Source organism: Mizuhopecten yessoensis, unplaced genomic scaffold, assembly GCF_002113885.1.
Source record: "Mizuhopecten yessoensis strain PY_sf001 unplaced genomic scaffold, ASM211388v2 scaffold2681, whole genome shotgun sequence".
Taxonomy (NCBI): Eukaryota; Metazoa; Mollusca; class Bivalvia; order Pectinida; family Pectinidae; genus Mizuhopecten; species Mizuhopecten yessoensis.
Window position 1 is genome coordinate 406,138 of NW_018404667.1, and position 20,312 is coordinate 426,449.

Sequence of the window (20,312 nt, forward strand, 5' to 3'; positions counted from 1 at the left end):
ACACATTTGAACTCTTCCAATTCAAAGGTTGGAATAGTTCATTATGAAATTTCAAGGGTGAATGAGTTAAACCGACAACTGACTTTTATACTTAAAGTTGACCGAAAACTGTAATACACAAGACAAATATATTGTTTACAACAAGTAGTATAAATTATATTAACATCAATATAAAACAATAAATTAAAATAATCTGGATCTACATATTTATACAATGGACTAGGGCGAAGAATTTCACATCTTGTGATGCATTGTACTGGCATTTCCACAAGGAAATATTTCGGTAAATCAATATTTTACTTTTTGGGCTATATAAAGCCTCACTAATCCAGCACTTAACAAGTCAACAGTTCTCGGACTATATATCTAGCCAGTGTTTTTCCCCTCGTTAATTTGGGATAGGGGCCTTTTAATACTACAAAATAGGAAGTAAATTTTCAAGTTTGTGTGGTGGTTTTTATTTAGCGTATTTTTTATTTCGGACGTTATTCTAACTAAGGAGTCTATGGTAGATCTGTGATTCCTGAGTCCGCTTTGGTTTTGACTTATTAGATTATTTTCAGTAATGTGATATTTTAACCTATTGTGTATCATAATTTGTGGGAATTAGGTATAAGTTTAGTTTTAAATAGTTTCAATAGGGAATTGGGCCCATTCTCAGGCCCAAAACTCGCCCCCTAATTTGGCCTTTTTCTACACAAAAATATCCCTTTAGTTTGTTTGTGTTTTACGTCCTATTAACAGTTATATTTGTATGGTCATTTAAGAAGCGCCAGGTTTTGATGGTGGAGGAAAGCCGGAGTTCCCGGAGAAAAAATGACCACCTGCGGCTAGTACCTGGCGACTGCCCCACGTAGGCCTCGAACCCACGACCCAGTGGTGGAGGGCTATAGTGGTAGCAGTATGTTAGACGCCGGTTTTTTTTCTTCTCAAATTTACTCAATGTAAAAAAACTGAGCATTTCCACACAGCTGACATTTTCAGTTTTAAAGTATCTAGTGGAAATAAAGATTCCTGGATTATCTTACTAAGGCAAAGTATGAGGAGGTCACTTGATTATTTACTGGGAATACAGATTGCTGGATTATACATAGGGAATGCAGATCACTGGGTTATCAACTGGACAAGGAGGTTAAATTATTTACTGGGTCCACAGGCTGCTGGAGAAACCGTGGAAATAAAGGTTGTTGGGAAACAAGTTGCTGAGCTATCTGATCTTTAAATATAAATATAAACTTTATTTATTTTACAACAATTATGAAACAAGTTATTTCAATGTTTAGCGTGTGGGGGGACTTAGTGTGGGAGGAAACCGGAGTACCCGGAGAAAACCCACATGGTCGGGCAAGTGACCCCAACCTTTTCACGTCCGATCGGGGAATCGAACCCCGGCCGCCTTGGTGAAAGGCAAGTGCGCTATCCACTGCACCACCCGACCACCCTAAGTTATCTGATCTATGGAGACAAATGGAGCTGGATTTTCTACTGAATACAGATTGCCTATACTGGGACTGGGGATCACTAAGAGACAGATGGAGCTTGAATTTCTACTCAAAATTGCAGTCACTGTGGGATGATATACTTGGAATGAAGGTGACTGGATTATCTAGCTAGAAAAGAAGTGACTGGATTATCTAGCTAGATATGAAGTGACTGGATTATCTAGCTAGAAATGAAGTGACTGGATTATCCAACGAGACCAAGCCCCAGATCATGAAACGACAAAAAGTCTAAATTTGTTTGGATTTAGCCAATCACAAATAACGTCATATGTGATTGGCCAAGCAAAAAGATTGTTTCACGATCCCGGGGCCAGAAGTCACAGAATTCTTACTAGGAAGAGAGGTCACTGAATTATTTACTGGGAATGGAGATTGCTTTATTCCCAGGGAATGGAGGTTCTGGGTCATCTACGGGTAACCGTGGTGGCTGGATTATCTACCGGAAACGGAGGTCAATATATTCTATCTGCAAAAACTGGATTAGCTACCGGGAAAATGGGTTCTTGAGTTTCTACTGAGAATGTTGATTGATGAATAATCTCCTGAGAACGGAGGTTGCTGGATTACTGAGGCTCAATTATACACGATAACATGCTACTTTTTCATCCGTATCACGGCATAACAGGTTCGGTATTAACTAGTGACATGTTGTTTATCATGTTTATCTAACTCAAGTTAACAAAAACAAAAAAACACAGCAATGAACATAATTTATCTAACTAGAGTTAAACACGATAACGATGGTCATGATTTTAACACACATACATTCTTTTGCTTAAATTGGAAAATTATGCACTTTAAAAAAAAAATGCATGAATTTCAATTTTAAAGTGAATTAAATAATAAATAAACATGGTCATGGTCATATATATTAATAAAGTGTTGAGTTAATATCTTCAAACGGCAAGGGGTTATATCATGTACAGTTTAAACAGACTTTAACACATTTACCCCTGAACACACATTTGAACTCCTTCAATTCAAAGGTTAGAATAGTTCATTACGAAATTTCAGGGGTGAATGAGTTAAAAGTTACATGTGTATAATGCAATTTTCATTTCTTCAATGCCATCTTGAAATTTTCCCTTGATATTATGTCTCGTCTTGATCTGTTGCTTGGAAACTGGAGAGTTCTGTTTTGGTCATAAAGTCAGCTTATCTGCTTCCCGCAGTCCCCTTTGTCATCTGAAAATGAAAGCATTTAGATTTAATTCCTATATGAAAAAAAAAAAAAAAAAACATGACTCAAAGACTTTAAAACAATCATATTTGTGAACTTGTATTAATAGTAGTGATGGGCAATCGGTTTAAAACATAATCGATAATCTGTTTGTAATTGGAAGTAGTGAAATTAAACCAATCAATGATTGATTGCATAATTGCTTCATAATTTGTTTTGGGGACTGAATACCCAAGCAAAGTAAGAACACTACTGTCACATCAATAGACAGAGTTGTTCACTTTACATTAGGTTTCCGTCTTTTATAATGAGTGGGTATCAAGCAACTTTTTATGCATTTTCATCAATCATATAGTAAAATCTAAAGAATATGTGACTTTCGAAGACATCTGAATACTTTGACCCCTCACATTTAATTACTGGTACCAGTTCTATGTTTAAGGTCATAGGAAATAGGAGGTACATCCCTAGTTGAAAATCCAATGTAGGGAGACAGTATCACAATTTCCACATATTCTAATGTTTAATATTAAACTGATGAATATTGTATGTTTATTATTGACAGAACAGTGTGTTCTCTCAATATTAAAGTATTTCAAAGCAATTCAGGCATTAATTCAGTGGGTTTTTTATCAATGTGTCAAATGTGTCCAGTTTTCTGTACTTCAGGAAACCGGCTACCTATTTCACTGATCTGTGAAATTTTTCAAGAAAGATAACTCTTCCATGCAATTACTATGTGTATATGGTTTTATTATAAAGCGTCAATTTTTAATCGTTTATAGACAATTTATTTTACACAATTTCAGCATTTATTAAATTGATATACATTAATGCAATACTAATCTATGGCAGTATCATTTTTATTGACATTATTTTGCAAAAAATTGTGTCTTTTAGGTGTTTTTTTTTTTAAATTCACTCCTTTTTACATAAATTTCCATTTAAAATCCTTAAATTTCTGACAACCTATATTTTTTTTGTGGCAGAAATTTTTCTTTACTTCATAGGAATATAACTACAAAATTTAAAGAAATTCTACTGAGAAATGGTGACACAATCCTATTACCTTAATATGCAGTTTACTTATATATAATTATATTCGCTGTAATGATAAATTTGCCCTCAACACAGAGGGCGAAAAAGGCAAAATTTAAATTGCCTATTTCTCTATGCAATTTATCAATTAAATTCAATGTAAGTTCTGGGATGGGATTGATGTTTTACTCTCATAAAGATTTTTTTAATAGAAACGCCAAAAGACACTAGCTAAAGAGCAATCAATTTTAATTTAAACAAGAGGTCCAGGGGCCTAAATAGCTCACACCTGGTATTTTATTTTCAATTTAAAACCTGCTGAGTACCATACAGGAGTAAAAAAAGTATAAGTTGCAAGAATAAACTACACGTAAATCTGTTTGGGTAGGTACGTAAGACACCAAGAACATATGAGTTTCCATGTTATGTCCCAGGGAGATAAGTCTCAAGGAATTAGTCTGGACCTCCGGGCCAATCCTGGTGGCATGCATATGTTAAACTTTTCTTCATGTCTAGAAATTTTATATTTGTATATAGGGCAGGGATAAAACCCCGAAATTAGTATGAAAGGTGAAGGATTTTATTGATTTACCTCTATATAGCTATATTTCCCCTATTAGGCCAACCCCTCTGCCTTGGGGTCAGGTGAGCTAAACATTTTTCAACAAACACTTGTACAGACAATTGCAAGGTCTATATTAATATTAACATGGTAAGTGACAATGCAAGAGAAAAGCTCAACTTTATAGATCATAAATGTCTCAAAGAGTACAAATAGATCATCATCATCATCATCATCAAATTTATTGTGTGCCCTTATATTACTGGAGATTTAATTTTGTCCAAATACTTCCATCAAAATACATATACACACAATTTTTTGTACAGAAGTGAAAATGGAGGATTAATTAGAATGTCATAACATTTAGAACCAAAAAAAATCAAGACACCATCCCATCTTATGGTGATTTATAATAACAGTATTAAATTAAATGTAATGGTTTATATAGAGTAATTGTAATTATAAGAGGTCCCATTAAAAATTATACCTGTTAATTGTTGGTGTTGTGGAGTAGAATGTCAGGGTTGTCTCCCTTTGACAACGTCCCATCACCACCACTCATTAACGGCTCTTGTGTCTCGCAGTCAAATTTCCTCTTTTTGGTCGGAGACTTGCAACCATTTTGAGACGAGAATTTCTTCCCGATGTAAAATCTGCTGCTTTGTTCGGAATCGCTGCTGTCATTGTATGAAATGCTGTTGAATTCACATCGCCCTCGACTGTCAGTGCTAGCACCGGACGGATCTAACTCCACTTCTACGGTGGGTTTGTTCGGGTGAATACTCCCAAGATGACTTGAATCAGATCTTTGGACAGACTCGAGATCATTATCCGATTCAGACACACCACAGTTTAAAGCATCACCTACATCTCCGAACGACCTCTTCTGGACCGTTGCAGTTTCACAATACTCTACGGGTTCAGTTTTCACGAAGCTTCTGTCAGACGATGAATCAGAGACTTCCTTGCGAATGTCTTTCTGCGAATCTTCAGATCTATTGATATATTTGTCAGACTGGGTCACATCACTGTTTAACTTTAAACCATCACCTGTGTTTTCCAATGAACTCCCCTCAGTCGGTTCAGTTTTCACGAAACTTCTGCCGGATGACGCAGAATCTTCATTGTCAAGATCTTTCTCTGAATCTTGGTCATCTATCTCACTCTGGCTCTGATGTAAATCATATGGCTTTTCAGTACATAGATGACCATCTTGACCTTTGACCTGATGATTTGAATTTGATTCCTCCACATCTGGATATGAATCCAACAGTTCCTTTTTGATGGGTTTGTCACTTGAACAGTTCTGGATCTTCAGTTCAACCGTAGAATTTTCCTTCACTTCCCACTGATTGCCATTCTGCAGCTGTTTGTCGCCTTCACATAGATTGACGGATTGTCCTGCCCCTTGAAAGGGCTGCATTGTCTCTTCATAACACTGTTCGGTCCCTTCACAAGACTGTCCCGCCTTTTCTGCACCATCGGCATACCACTCCCCAGGTTCGTTCTTAATCACAAAACTGCCTCCTGTGTACAGGTCATCCCCATCAGATAAAATGGAGTCGTCGTCGTCATCCTCCTCCTCGTCACAGGAATCATCAAACTCGCTACTGGTTTCGCTACAGTCTTCCATTTCAGCCTGATTCTCCGTGATCCTTCCACGCTCCCGCAATTTCTGGAATTTTCGCAGCGACGTTTTCGAAGTGAGGGATTTCTCGTACGTGTCGAAATGGGTGCTTTTGACGTGGTTCTGGAGGGCTCGCTTGTGTTCAAACACCGAGTCACAGTCACTGCAGTCGTACCCCCGGTCTCCTGTATGGAACTGCATGTGGTTCTGAATGGAGAGGTAACAAAAATATTATCATATCATAGTGGTATCACAGTTTGTATTACTCACTATTATTGATTCGAGTTATATCCTAGCCCGAGTTTCCTCTGGCCCTGTACACCAGACTTAGGACTTTTTGACAGATAGATGTTTGGTGTCGGCGCACAGACCACTACAGTATGAAAATGTACACACCAGACAGCTTTATCTGTCAAAATGTCTAACTCTGGTGTCAGGGCCTGAGGAAACTTGGGCTAGTAATAAGCTTAAGGCGGTCAAAATATATAGAAAATTGTATACATGTATTGCAATAAACATACATAATGTATCATGGTGCAATGTACAGAAATTAAATCATAATTGTATCGCAACATTTATTTAAAAAAATCTTGTTATGATTTTTTAACTGCTTGGTGTTTTTGTAATTTTATCCTTTGCAATTACTCTATATTCTAACAAACATATACCAATAATCATAGATGGGCTACACTATTTAAGCAGTGGTGGAACGAGGTGAAATTTCATCATCTAGGCCAGTTTAATGATAATCTTAAATCTGTGTGACCCATGCATATATAAACAAATCCTAAATCTTTGAGACTCATATCACAGGGGAATGGATCGCTTTACATGTAATATTAAAAAATAGGGGTCTCCTATACTAATGTATTTATTAGTATAGGAGACCCCTATTTTTCAATATTACAAGTAAAGCGATCTATGCCCCTGTGACTCGTATGATATAAACAAATCCTCAATCTGTGTGACCCATATATGATATAAACAAATCCTAAATCTGTGTGACCCATATATGATATAAACAAATCCTAAATCTGTGTGACCCATATATGATATAAACAAATCCTAAATCTGTGTGACCCATATATGATATAAACAAATCCTAAATCTGTGTGACCCATATATGATATAAACAAATCCTAAATCTGTGTGACCCATATATGATATAAACAAATCCTAAATCTGTGTGGCCCATATATGATATAAACAAATCCTAAATCTGTGTGACCCATATATGATATAAACAAATCCTAAATCTGTGTGACCCATATATGATATAAACAAATCCTAAATCTGTGTGACCCATATATGATATAAACAAATCCTAAATCTGTGTGACCCATATATGATATAAACAAATCCTAAATCTGTGTGACCCATATATGATATAAACAAATCCTAAATCTGTGTGACCCATATATGATATAAACAAATCCTAAATCTGTGTGACCCATATATGATATAAACAAATCCTAAATCTGTGTGACCCATATATGATATAAACAAATCCTAAATCTGTGTGACCCATATATGATATAAACAAATCCTAAATCTGTGTGACCCATATATGATATAAACAAATCCTAAATCTGTGTGACCCATATATGATATAAACAAATCCTAAATCTGTGTGACCCATATATGATATAAACAAATCCTAAATCTGTGTGACCCATATATGATATAAACAAATCCTAAATCTGTGTGACCCATATATGATATAAACAAATCCTAAATCTGTGTGACCCATATATGATATAAACAAATCCTAAATCTGTGTGACCCATATATGATATAAACAAATCCTAAATCTGTGTGACCCATATATGATATAAACAAATCCTAAATCTGTGTGACCCATATATGATATAAACAAATCCTAAATCTGTGTGACCCATATATGATATAAACAAATCCTAAATCTGTGTGACCCATATATGATATAAACAAATCCTAAATCTGTGTGACCCATATATGATATAAACAAATCCTAAATCTGTGTGACCCATATATGATATAAACAAATCCTAAATCTGTGTGACCCATATATGATATAAACAAATCCTAAATCTGTGTGACCCATATATGATATAAACAAATCCTAAATCTGTGTGACCCATATATGATATAAACAAATCCTAAATCTGTGTGACCCATATATGATATAAACAAATCCTAAATCTGTGTGACCCATATATGATATAAACAAATCCTAAATCTGTGTGACCCATATATGATATAAACAAATCCTAAATCTGTGTGACCCATATATGATATAAACAAATCCTAAATCTGTGTGACCCATATATGATATAAACAAATCCTAAATCTGTGTGACCCATATATGATATAAACAAATCCTAAATCTGTGTGACCCATATATGATATAAACAAATCCTAAATCTGTGTGACCCATATATGATATAAACAAATCCTAAATCTGTGTGACCCATATATGATATAAACAAATCCTAAATCTATGTGACCCATATATGATATAAACAAATCCTAAATCTGTGTGGCCCATATATGATATAAACAAATCCTCAATTTGTGTGACCCATATATGATATAAACAAGTATAATATGATTCAGTTTGATAACAATCCCATAACAATTAGAGCACTTTTTTTCCCGTGACACAATATCGGGATACGAATAACAATATGTTCCTTCTGTAATGCAATATATACTTTGATACCTCCAAGCTTAAGCCTACTGTCAAACATTTATTATTGTCAGGGGTATTTTTTTTATTTTTTTTACCCCCCTGACAGTTTTTGGCAGTGGAATAGTTACAGTGCTTCATGGGGTTGTTGACTCCAATCAATCAATCGTTAATTCATCGGCGTTATAAACACCAAGCTACCTTTGATGCTACTTTTCTAGTTTGATACCGTTAATTTTTTTCTAAAAAAAAACAAAAAAACAACATTTTTTTTCAAATCTGACCCCAAAAACGTACCTGCGCACTATACCCGCAAATTTACGGTATCCTTTTTACAGATTTGATTGTGATTACATTATACCTTTAAATGTGTAGCCTGGTTGTAACCCTTCCCACACACATCACAGACGTGGTCCTTCTTCTGGTTGTGGATCTTGAAATGCGTGGACAAGTTAAACTTGTCCGTGAATCCCTTACCGCAGACAGCGCAGTGGAACGGGCGCTCGCCTCTGTGCCAGCGCATGTGTTTTTCGTAATGTGCTTTTCTTCCAAAACCTGCCCCGCAATTCTGACAATTGTATGGCTTAACCTCACTGTGCGTTATCATATGTAAATTCAGACCGTTACTTTGGCGAAACGTTTTCCCACACACGTCGCACTCGTACGGTTTTTCCCCAGTGTGTATCCGCATGTGGATCGCTAGTTGTGTCTTTCGCGTGAATCCGTTCCCGCAGACTTCACACTTGTACAGTTTTTCTCCAGTGTGCATTCGTAAATGAATCAACAAATTCTCGCTCTCACTGAAAGTTTTCTCACATATGTTGCATTTATTTTGCTCTTCTTGCGACTTCTGACTAGTATCTGGGCTGTTCTGCTGTGGAGATATCACCTCCACATCCTGGTTAGTGGCGAACATCCCGTATTCTTGACGGTGGGTTCGCATGTGAATCAATAAATAGCCTTTCGCCGAACAGACTTTACCACACACATCACACTTGAACTCCTGTTTTTCAATGCTGTGAGTTCTCATATGCACTTTCAGAGTTCCTTTATGGGGAAAGGCTTTTCCGCAGTATTCACACTTGTAGAAATTAAGGAAGTCTTTCCCCGGCAGCGGTAGATGAGTGAGGAGATTGTCACGAGGTTCATTAAGACTTCGCCTCAAGGTTTCTAGTAAGAATGCCTCTCTCTCGGTTTTTTCCTTTTCCCTGTGGACTTTTTCTCTCACGAGAGCTTTAAGCAGTGATTTTTTCTCAAGTTGGTTTTCTCTCGGTGGCGTTGCGTAACGAGTCTCTATACTTGGGGACGGAACAGTCAGGGGAGGTAACTCCGCTTCAGACGATTTTTTTTCTTGAATTACTTTGTCCACCAGCATGGAAGAAAGTTTCTCAATTGTAGCGTCTAGCTTACCTGTGGTTTTACGCTCAGAATTTTGATAGGGAACACTCGGGTTCAAATATTCTGGATGTTCAACATTTAACCTACTGTCTGCCTTTTCCACAATTTGGTTTCTCCCATTAAGATGCATCAGAAGTGCACTTGAAGGATATTTTGGGGTTGGTTGTTCTGGCCCATTTGGGAGGCTTTCAGGATTTGTTTCTATGTCTTCCGTATCTGGTATCACGCCTTGTCTGACATACCCACTGGGGCCCAGTGTGAGCAGTCGCTGCAAAAGAGCACTGTTACTTTTACTGCCATTCAATGTTCCTGGCTTTGGTGAAGAAGGGTTTGGTGTTTCAATGTTTGTTTCAGAAGCGGATGAGGGTTCCGATGAAAGTGCCGAGGAGGAAGACCCTGTTAATAAGTCCGATAATCTTTTATGCGATTTCTGAAGAACGCTAACTGAGGAGCCAGTGTTTGCACGGGTCCTATGTGGAACAGAAGGTACGAAACTTATATCCTCCCTCCTGTGTGTGGTTCCCATTGTAAACGATCTCCCCCGACGTTCTACATCCCTGGTATCCATGGTAACAGGCTGGCGGCTGTTGTCATGGTAACCAATAGCTTCCCAGGCAGCTGGTCTGGAGTTGTTTTCCTTACTTAATGTTTCCAGGGAAACAGGAAGATGATCAGGTTGTTTAGATAAAGTATCCATAGTAAAATGTTGAGAATAAGCTGGTCCAGATTTTAGAAGAGACAAAATTGATGAATTTTTCTGCACATGTGTTGAGTTTGGTTGGTTGTTGCCATAGATACCGTTTCCTTGGTCAGGTGAAGTTGGTATTTCATGATATCCTTGATAATTATCTTCAATTTCATTTTTTATATACATATCACAGGAAGCCATGTTGGTCTCGGCAAACCTTCCATCATTTAATGAAGAACCTGGTTGAGTTTGCTGTGAATTTATGGTTTGTAAAGTAAAGGTTGATTGGTCGCTTTGTTGGTCAGTGGTTTGTAACACAGAACCTGACTGGCTGTATTGTTTGTTAGCTGTTTGTAACAAATGTGTTGATTGGCTAGGTTGATTTTCAGTGGTTTGCAATCTATTTACTGATAGGTTGTTTTGTTGGTTAGGGATATGTAACATAGGAGCTGATTGGCTGCTTTGTTGGTTAATGGTTTGTAACGAAGAAGCTGATTGGCTGCTTTGTTGGTCAGTGGTTTGTAATGAAGAAGCTGATTGGCTGCTTTGTTGGTCAGTGGTCTGTAACACATATTTTGGTTTTCTGGCCAGTAGTCTGCTTAAATGTGAATTGTTGTTTGATTTGCTGACAGATGGCTTTTTGACAGATGGCTTTTTTCCAAACAGAAGTGTTGTTAACTTCGGGTGCTTTAGTTTGGGTTCGTCTCTCCCTGGAGATTCACTCGGCTGCCGGTGGTTTCCTGGCAAAGAAAAAAATATTAAAAAAATGTGTAAGTTGTAAGATAGCACTGTAATAAGACAAAAATAATAAGAATATTTATAAAGTCTTTTACAGGCGTACCCAAACAAAACATCTGCTGATATATAAAAATTGGAAAACTTCACAATGTGGTAATGTTCACGGCTTTTGCTGTGAGTAAATAAGTGTGAAAAATTCCATAAGCGATTTTTTATATATAAGATTATACAAACAATAGAATCTAAATGTTGATACTCCAATTTTTGTATGTATTTACATTGATGTAGTGCTCTAGAGAGGTCAAATAAAAATTTAAAAAATGTTCCTGTTTTCTGTTTAATACAAACTTGTCTGAAAAAAAATTGGAAAGTAATCAATTTTACTTTTCAATTGATTTTTTGTAAGGTTTATATAAGAAAGTGACCAGTAAAGGACTCGGGGAGTTATGGGTCATTTTTGGCCTCATGAAAAGTTAAAAATTCAACTTGAATTTATTACCATATTTCTGTTATAAACATGATATTGTTTAATTGGGGCTATATTTCTTTTGTGTAGATTTTTTTCCAATGCGCATGCGCAGACGCCTTACCAAATATAGCAACGAAATTGCATTGCTATGCAGAAACAGACAAAATATGGTGTTTTTGGACAGTTAGCTTGCAGAAATGAAAGCCTCCTCATGTGATACCAGGTAAACAAAAAAATCTTTCTACGACTGAACACTATAGTAGGACCATGTTTAAGCATGTCAAATATTGATTGGTTTGTTGCATGCGGCGGTTTTCAAAAATTGAAGAATGTTTAGTTAATTTCCTTCAAAATGGCAATGTTTCAACCAAAAAGTGTACAACAGACGATATCTATTCAATTTTTTTTATGAAAATGTGGGTTTATGTCTCTCTTTGTAATGCCATATCTCCTAAACTAGTTGTTGAATTAAGTTGAAAGTTCATATTCCATAATTCATTTATTCCACATTACGAATATAACAACTTATTCAAAATCCCAGATGAGGCCGGAAATGACCCTTAACCCTTTCACCCCTATGTAACTTTAGTAAGACTTTACCATGCATTGAACTAGAGCAGCTTGAGATTTCACTAGTGTCAGACTATCTAGTCTTGAAATTGACCAAAAATATAGGGCAGTGGGTAGTGAGAGTGACCCAATTAGAACAAACAAATTTCGGCCTGAATAATGTAGATTCAACTACAATCTTCTCACAACCAGGACCTTGTTTCTCTACTGCTCCATTAGGGGACTTAAGTCTTACATCTTTATAATAGTAAAACATGATAAGAGTCAATGATGTTATTGATTAGCTAATGTGTGATAACAAGAGGCCTAGCGGGCCTGTATCACGCGCCTGTTTCTTTTGTTACATGAAACTGACATATAGGTATCTTCAGACCAAATTTGGTAACTAGAACACCAGCCATTTTAACATCTCTTAATTGATTCTTAAGATATTGTTGTTTGAAATTTTATTTTTAAAGCTTTTAACCCATGTTGACCTTTGACTCTGGCTAGCACTTAAAGTTGATTTTTGACCTCATGACTGTAATAAAGAAAATAATTCACAGCTGGTCTACATTACATACCCAATTAGCATGACTACTGACCAAATGGTTCTTAAGAAATTGTTGTTTGAAGTTTTTAACATATTTGACCCCTGTGACCTTGAAAATTGGCCAAGGTCATTTTAATGAGGACACTTTATATCTCAATCCAGTCTTCCTACTGGTCAAATTGGGTAGAGAGTCCTTCGGGCCAGATGAGCTAAAAATTACCTAATTGGCAAACATCACGACTACTGTGATTATCACTCACCAGAGGCAGGGGCAGATAACTCATACCCACTGTCGTGTGGCTCTTGTTTAATCCTGACAAAATCCATAATTCCTCCTCTGACCTCCAATCACAACCTGAAAAATTAATATCATCTTATTTACCATATTTAACATTCTCAACAAATTGGTAGAGATACTTATGACTAAATGTAACAGTAATAACACTCTTTTTTTAAATTCTATTTTTTTTTTATTTCCTTTCAAATAAAGTTCCAAGGTTATATTTTCTGCAATTTATTCACTGTTTCAGGTTAAGAAGTGATTTTGTAAAACAAACAAAAAAGGGATACAATTTTTTTACTATTTCAATTCAAATAAATTTGAGAAATTATAGCCTCGGTGATAAATCTGAATTTGAGAACTGAAAACATAACTTATGATAATTTCATGGCCAGAATACCTCTTTTTAAGATACTTAGTGTCATCCTCGATACTCAGGGGGTTACGTTCACTTTCGCTCTCTGCACCCCTGGAATATGTCATAGCAAAATTGAAGGCACGAAGATAGCTGTTTGATTGGTGTCAGGTAAAAAAAAACTGACCAATCGCTAGGCTGATACCTGTCCTTTGACGATTACAAAGGAGAGACGCCCGACTTCAAAGCCTGTCAACTTTTACCCTTACGTGACCGCAAGATTCTTTTGATGTGTATCAAAGGATATAACTAGTCTCCTTGTATCATCAACAAGGTGGCACACACCGAGCCTTCAGTTTTGCTATGACATATTCCAGGGGTGTAGAGAGCGAAAGTGAGCGTAAATGCTGGATATCGAGGATGTCTGCGCCCCTATCACATCAAAGTTCAAGGCAAACGACTACCTATTTTACTGGTCTCAGGGTAAATAAACCTGTTATGCGACCAACAGATTCTTTTTATGTACAATTTATATATCAAAGGATCAAACTGCTCGTGTCATCCACAAGGTTGTACACACTGAGACTTCAAACTTGCTATGACATATTCCAGGGGTGTAGAGAGCGAAATAAAGAGGAACCCCTGGAGTATTGAGGATGACATAGCATATACAAATGGGACTGTGAATTTTGTAGGATTTTTGTCAGGAGAGTCTTGAACATCATTTGATAAAGCCCATAGCACCAGTATAAGTCTAATTGTTAGATATGGCATGAATGCTAGTTGTTTCTTTAACAGGTCGTTTCGGGAGTCCCAAAGTCGTTTCGGGACTTAATCAAGTCGTTTCGGGACTTAATCATATACATATATTTGTCCATATTTGTAGACTTTTTATAGTTGTAATGGTATGGATAATCAAATAATCTTTCTATATCCCTATATGGAAATATGTGTGGACATATTCAGGTAAGAATACATTAGTTAAAATGTAAATAAAACCTGGCATGAAATCATTTCAAATAGTTTGTACAGTTAACACAATGAATTAGTAAAATAACACCTTAGTTAAAACCAAAATAATTTCCATGTTATTCTTAAGAATTTGTGAACATTCAGTACCGTATGTATAAAGATCAAAAATGTTATTGAAGGTTCGTACAGATCGTAGTTAAGTTAGTGAATGTCTGTAATGACATCAAAACACAAGTTCTATATTGTCTGACAGCAAAGGAACTGATGATCAGTGATCACTGCATCGTGTCTTATCATAATCAAATTAATTAATAATTAATAATAACTACGGAAATTAAGTCTTCAGTTTATCCGATGAATCAATTAAATCGAGAACCACGAGTGACACGCAGCCAAAATTGTGTACAAACAAAATACTTGAGGCTAAATCAAGGTCAAGGCCACGAGCCAGACGGTTCGTCTGGAACTCGATTCTTAATGAATTAATCACTTACACCTTCATATATGCATCAAAACTGGAAGACAAGACACCATGGCAATCAGCTGTATCCTTAATCGTTTCCCTTTTTGTCTCGTCTGGCCAGAAATCGTCCAAAATCGGAGCTCACTTCTTCTCGGACGAGTCACAATATGGCAGGTGCAACCTACTTTTTTCGTAAGAAGAGAGTTCCAATACATTTGGTTTAGAGTTATGTCCCTTCGGGAACCTGTTAGCACAAAATACCGACATCAGAAAATGAGTGAGCATATGAACGGCATGAACTACAGCAAGCTTCTTATATAGTTAATTTGGACTGAAATCATTATAAGTGACATGTGTATATATAGACAGAAACTGAGTGATACAAAGATATACATACACAAGATTTAATGAGGTCCAGAAGAAGGTTTTGAAAATGTTACAAAATGTCGGCGCTTCTATATAGTCACTGGGGACCATCTCAAAACCAGATTTCATATTTGAATCTCTTGAAAGCTTTTTAAAAAATTATTTTTCCTCGCTGTGCCATTTATGTGATTTGCATAGTTGTGCCGCGGACTTAGATAACTAATATAATTCCGTGGTTGTGCAGAGAAATATTAGAGAATATTTAAATGTACGAGAGATACATGCAAAAGATATAAAGCTGTGTTTAATTCAAATAGCAATATTTATTTATCTTAAATTCAAATAAAGATACTTTATTTAATATGATATGGTTATCTTTAATTAAAACTGGGAGGTCTTTATATGAATTTATGATATTTCAAATGAAATAGTGATGTATGGAATTGCATGGGATATACATTTCTTTAATGTAATAGAGATACATTTAATTCCAAATGAAATACATTTACATGGATTAGAGATATATCTAAAATATATAAAGATTTTTTTAATGCAAACAGAGATGCATGTGCCTTTAACGTAAAAGACTGTACCCATCACTGCCGCCAGTGTTACGTTTTGTAATATTAACCCACCGTGTTACTTTCTGTAATAATTCCGCCGTTGCCACAAGTTCAAATTAATTGAACAACACAATAAGTACATTGATATTTACACTATATTTACAACACAAGTATTCCAATCCGTCATAGAATATATAAGTGTTCACCATTGTGAACGCAATCTCTCCACTCCAAGCTAGTCTCCTACTATCAACTGTAAAACTACAAAGACCTAAGACTACAGCTAACACTACTTTTCTTACTAACTTCCTAATTCCTAAATATACTATTGGCAGACAGTCTCTTGATCATATGTCATAAAACCGCCGTGAAATTCACCAGGAAATTGAAAAAAAAAAATGCAGAAGGTAATGGAAAGTATTGGTGAATTATGGCTAGGTCTTATCATTCTAAACTCGTTGAACATTTTGGTTTCACCTGAAAATTCAGTGAAAATATCATGAAGGGGTACCGCCTTAAGGTCATAGGAGTGTATTGATAAACGGAAATAGGAAGTATGTACATCCCTGGTTGAAAATCCAATGTAGAGAGACAATATTACAATTTCCGCATATTCTAATGTTAATCTTAAACAGATGAATATTGCATGTTTATTATTGACAGAACAGTGTGTTCTCTCAGTATTAAAGTATTTCAAAGCAATATAAATCCAGCCATTAATTCAGTGTTTTTTATCAATGAGTCACATGTGTCAATTTTGCTGTACTGCAGGAAACCGACTACCTTTTTCACTACTGTGAACTTTTTCAAGAAAGATAATAACTCTTCCATGCAATTACTATGTGTATATGGTTTTATTATAAAATGTCAATTTTTAATCGTTTATAGATAATTAATTTTACACAATTTCAGCATTTTTTTTAAATTGAAATACATTAATGCAATACTAATCTATGTCAGTATCATTTTTATTGACATTATTTTGCAAAAAAATGTCTTTTTATTTTATTTTTTTAAATTCACTCCTTTTTACATAATTTTTCATTTAAAATACTTAAAATTCTGACAACCTATTTTTTTTTGTGGCAGAAACTTTTGTGAACTTCAAAGCAATATAACTACAAAATTTGAAGAAATTCTACTGAGAAATGGTGACACAATCCCATTAACTTAATCAAAATCCAGTGAAAACATTCTGATTTTTCCCATCAAAATGACAGGACAAGTTGACAGCTATGACATTAATGTTCTGTGAAAAATTGTAGTACTCAACTGATTTAAAAAGGGTGCGTTGTACATTGTAGATAAGCATATAAAATATTTGTAATTGATACTTTCTGAAGCAAACGAGTTGCTCAGTATTTTGCCAAATGCGTTGAGTCATATACACGTTGTAAGCTAAAATCCATCAGTCTGAAACTGTTCTAGTAAATTCTATAATATACCTATATCACAGGCACTAGGGAAAATATAGATTAAAAAATAAATCAGATGGAATTGGGAAAAGCTCTGTAGCGGAACTGGATTGGGTCGATCGTCGGCGACCTGGCAGCTCAATAGGTAGATTGTCCGGAGGGTCCCGGCCGGTTCGAACCCCGGTCTTGCCGTTTCATTTTTATCTTTCTCCTGTTACAAAATTGGTGAGCTTGCCAACCCTTGTTTCAAGTATTGGGAGTACGCTTAGCAAGGGGATACCCGACCCTCAGTTGAAAATAGTTGTGTCTTCGGGGTCGAAGGCTAAGGGAGGAATGTAGCAGAACTGGACTAGGTCGATCGTCGGCGACCAGTTAGCTCAATTGGTAGGGCGTCCGTCTAGAGTTTGGAGCCCCCCCCCCACCCCCCTCCCACACACACACACACACACACAATTTATCATTTTTTAAATTCCGCTATTATCTGACCTCAATTGACCTCAGTTCCGCTATTATCTGACCTCGATTACTTATAAGTATTTATTATCGTTATTGTTCCGAACAATGCCACACAATAAAAAAAGGAAAATATTATAAATTTTAAAATTGATGAAAAATCTATTTGTTGGTATGTTTTTTCCCCAAAAAGTCCCCAAACTTTCCGAATGCTTTGATTTTCATCAAATCAAGTCTTTATAGTTGCATAACCATTATATGAAATTATGCTCGTTAATTGCGAAAGTGTGGAGCCTCCTTAAATGCAACCAATTAAAGCATAGTAAAGCTAACGTAGTCAAGGGGAGTAACTGTTGTAGCCGTAGAACCTTCCGATACCTAATGTGCGTGGAGACAAAGATCGTCCCGGTCCATTCGTACGCTACACTGTGTATTGTTCATAGTTCACAAACTTCAGCTTGTCATTGGCCCAATACATTCCAAATAAATAGTTGTAAGTGTATTGAAATGATTTTAGATGACTAAACGTTGGATTTGAAAAATATATATCAACAGATTTATTAATTATACATGCAGTAAATCAATCAATAACCAAAAGTTAAATAGTTGGAGGGGGAGGGGGTATTCCTGTGTTACATTATTATTGAGCTGGACAGCTCCTTTTAGAAAAAGGATACTCAAGATTTTCGTTATTCAAGATTTATTCAAACTTTAGGAGTACATTATACAGAATACAATGTATAGAGAATGTATAGAGACGGTGTGCATTCATGTCATTAGAGCTGCATTTTTTACAATGCCTTATTATCTAGGAACATTTGTATATCTTCCAGTCTCAATAGCCAGTGAATGTGTAGCGTCCGTAATTTAGTGAGACATCACAGGTACTAGCCTCGTCTGTCAATCCATAATATAAACTATGGGTGTATCGTCAGACGGTGTTAGCACAGGGATCTGGAAACTTGTTATAGCTGTATTTAGACCTAAACTAAGATGTTCAGAGTAATTTTACATGTTTTAGGGGTTTAGATCGACTTTCGGTAAAAATGACACCCATGCAATGATTATATATACGTTGTTCACCCTAGTTTAAGTACAAATGTAGCTGTAACAAATTATCAGGTCCCTGTGGATGCTAGTATACCTGTGGTGACATATTCTATATAAGTAGTACGATATACTGAAGAGCAAAAATGTGTACCAAAAGTTGTTTTTATACAAAGCATTTTGGTAAACTATTTATTGAAGCTTGTATAGCATATATGTTCATCTTGATCAACAATTCTTTGTTTTATCTCGTACATAATTAACTTTTGATTACTTATATATCTCCGGGATCCGAATCCTAAATTACTTCAGTCATAAAACAACACCACTTTGCAGACGGTGGGTGCATGAGTAAATTATCAATACTTAATGTTGTACGTGTACGCATGCATGTATATATTTATATTGCCGTTTTGAATTAACAACAGTCAACCGGCATCTTAAACTGAATACAACGTAGAATTTACTAAAAAAAAAAAATGACCATCCTAGTTGTTGAAGTGTACACCTTTGACGCCTAGATATGAATTTTACATACATTGATTATCAAACTATCCAACCCCGTTATCTTATCACGCTGTACATGTGCTAACAGTGAATCGAAGTGCCGGTTACGAGAGCCTGAATGATGCGTCGTAATCACTTGATAAACGGGTGGTTGGACTTTGATACGGCGCCTGGGGAGTATCCGGACCATCACAAACTAGGTAAGCAAATACATATATATTCTGTACAATCATATTTCATATATATCCATTCACATATTCAATTTATATTCACCGATTTCAATTCCTTTTCCAGCTTCCTTAATTATATTCAACACATATATAAGGTTGTATGTAGGTGCATGTTGTGGCTATTCACCTATTGTTTTAATCGAAGTAAGTCTTCAGCATGTGACGAGGTCAAATATGGCCGACTCAAGAAGCATGTAGCCCCATTCATAATGCAACGATTCGGCTGCCATCATCCAGAGATCTCTTAATCTTTCATTGGCTATTTTCGGCTCAACGTTATTCTGAAAACAGCGCTTACTTTTAGGGGTATGTATCGTACTATGTTTCAGTTTTAGAGAGATGAAATACAAACATACCATCCCTTCTGCCACCCATCCATCCACCCATCCATCCATCCGGCCAAACTTGGATGAATACTAGCGATCGTGGTATTAAATGACACCATTGACCATTTCTTTATCTTAAATAAATGCAATACGCCAGTATACACCTAGCAAGTAAATGTCGAAATGGCTTAAAGCGATATGAAAGAAAGTGGTACCGATGTGTCAAAATAAAACGCAGTATTTGTAAGACTTCACTGATAGATAGATATTTCTTTCAGAATACGAACTCTGTTTTACATGGCAATAGTTGGTGTCATGATATCAATTAAGAGTTTGCATACATCCACCATCCGCTAACCCCCC

At 36.0% G+C, this 20,312-nt stretch overlaps 2 protein-coding genes across 2 annotated transcripts in view; one reads left to right on the top strand and one right to left on the bottom strand.

Moving 5' to 3' along the window:
* Positions 1-1,372: 1,372 nt before the first annotated feature.
* LOC110446367 lies at positions 1,373-15,227 on the bottom strand. Its single transcript, XM_021491488.1, has 5 exons — positions 15,074-15,227; positions 13,233-13,327; positions 8,939-11,403; positions 4,770-6,116; positions 1,373-2,687 (listed from the first exon to the last, which is right to left on the bottom strand). Exons 2-4 carry the CDS (start codon positions 13,297-13,299, stop codon positions 4,773-4,775), a joined length of 3,876 nt encoding a protein of 1,291 aa, XP_021347163.1. The 5' UTR covers positions 13,300-13,327; positions 15,074-15,227; the 3' UTR covers positions 1,373-2,687; positions 4,770-4,772.
* A 4,259-nt stretch (positions 15,228-19,486) lies between these two features.
* LOC110446368 overlaps positions 19,487-20,312 on the top strand; it is a 29,264-nt gene continuing 28,438 nt past the window's right edge. Inside the window, exon 1 of the mRNA XM_021491489.1 lies at positions 19,487-19,593. The gene's annotated coding sequence lies outside the window, so the exon portion shown is untranslated. The remainder of the gene's footprint in view (positions 19,594-20,312) is intronic.